Source organism: Penaeus monodon, chromosome 23 (assembly GCF_015228065.2).
Source record: "Penaeus monodon isolate SGIC_2016 chromosome 23, NSTDA_Pmon_1, whole genome shotgun sequence".
In the NCBI taxonomy this organism is placed as follows: Eukaryota; Metazoa; Arthropoda; class Malacostraca; order Decapoda; family Penaeidae; genus Penaeus; species Penaeus monodon.
In genome coordinates this window covers 38210829-38212430 of record NC_051408.1, presented here as the reverse complement: position 1 = coordinate 38212430, position 1602 = coordinate 38210829, and the positions used below count along the sequence as shown (strand labels likewise).

The 1602-nt window shown below is 42.6% G+C and overlaps 1 protein-coding gene across 1 annotated transcript in view; it reads left to right on the top strand.

The window, feature by feature from the left end:
- Positions 1-886: 886 nt before the first annotated feature.
- Positions 887-1602, top strand: part of LOC119587995 (prolyl 3-hydroxylase 1-like) — a gene marked incomplete in the record, with an annotated part of 17669 nt that continues 16953 nt past the window's right edge. The window contains 1 exon segment of the mRNA XM_037936716.1: positions 887-1212. Coding sequence (XP_037792644.1) covers positions 902-1212 — 311 coding nt within the window.

Here is a 1602-nt window from a genome sequence, read left to right as displayed (position 1 = left end):
CTGTTTTATATCGGGAAAGGTTATTTGTAACGAGTGAGTCGATATGACGGTTATGGAAAGCTGTTTTCTGAGGGTAATCTTTCCTCCTAATTGTAAATATTCAGGTCACAGAAGCGTCTGGAGATGAGACTTTAGATTTTATTTAATGTAAGTAAACTGTACCTTCAATTGATGCTCCATGCCAATTACAGCGGAGGTATGAATGCAGTTAAATGCATCATTATTGCTACCATTTTAAGCCTGACATTATTTTACCGGTTTGGCCTTTTGGCATTTTGTGCTTACAGATGCCTGATTGTTTCCCCTCTCTACTACGTGGCACTGCCTGTGACGTGTAAGTGGGGTCTGTCTGGCACTGTCCTCAAATCCTTTCCTTCACACTGCGTCTTAAGAAAATGTATGAGTGAGGCAATGTTTACGTGTAATTTTAACAGATACCTTTCACAAATGCTTGGCCTTTTTGTTGTTTCGTGACAGGCCTAAGCAGATAATTTAGACCTCCCTAACATCTGGTTTAATATTCGTCTTATTTATAAGAAACTGGCAACTGTTTCTGCATCTGCCGTTTCCATTACAAAGAGGCGTGAGTTACCAAACCTAGCAATATTTTGTCGTTTTATTTTTTTCTGCAAGCGCTATAACTTTTCCTGTGAAATCTCTGTTGATTGGAGAAGTAGCCCTTGCGTTTACATAAACAGTCTAGAACGTGGCAGTGATGTCAAAAGCAACCGAAAATACCACAAGAGACTTCAACTCTCCATATAAACTGTCGAATTTCCAACATCGAAAAACACCAAATTAACACGCAAGCTTACATCGCACACCCAATGTCAAGTCGGAAGTGAAGGGAAACGTCACAAAACGCCAAGAGTTGGGCAGACGGAACGCAAGCAAATAGCGTATGGCAGTGTGTGGCACGCCCACTGGGTATGCGGGAGGGGTATTGAGAGAGGCTGTGCACTTTCCTCCTGTCCCGAGCCTGCCAAAGTCATCCCCCAAGATGACGGGCACACATTTCTTCGTTCTTTTGGTGATCTCTCTCTCGTGTCTTTGGGAAAATGTAGGAACCACGCCAGAGAATCCACACCTATCCTACGATTTCTTGTATAATGAAGGCATTAGTATGTACAACGAAAATAACTGGGAGAAATGTGTTGAGAATCTGGAAGATGCCTTGAGGGACTGGCACTGGTGGAGAGAAAACTTAGCAAAGTAAGTCCAAAACACCGTTTTTTATATGTGATATCTCTTCACTGTTGAAAGGTATCTAGTTAGCTGTTGTCTCCTAAGACTATTTGAACCCTTACGAGGTCGAGACAGCCTCGCTACGTGGCCGTCAAGGATGAATCACTTCTCAAGAAATTGTTAATAACGAACTGTGATGTCAGTGCCCTCCCACTCGCGTCCTCGAGGCCGGGCGGGGCTGGAACTGCCCTCAGTGCTGTCACGGAAGGTCTTTCAGATCTCTCGCTGTGTGACGTGTTTATATTATATATGTATATCTTGGTATTGGTGACAGGGAGTTTACATTATCAAAACTTATTCGTAGATGTTTATATACACCTGTAGTTGTGTAAATACATTGATACTGTGTTACATGCA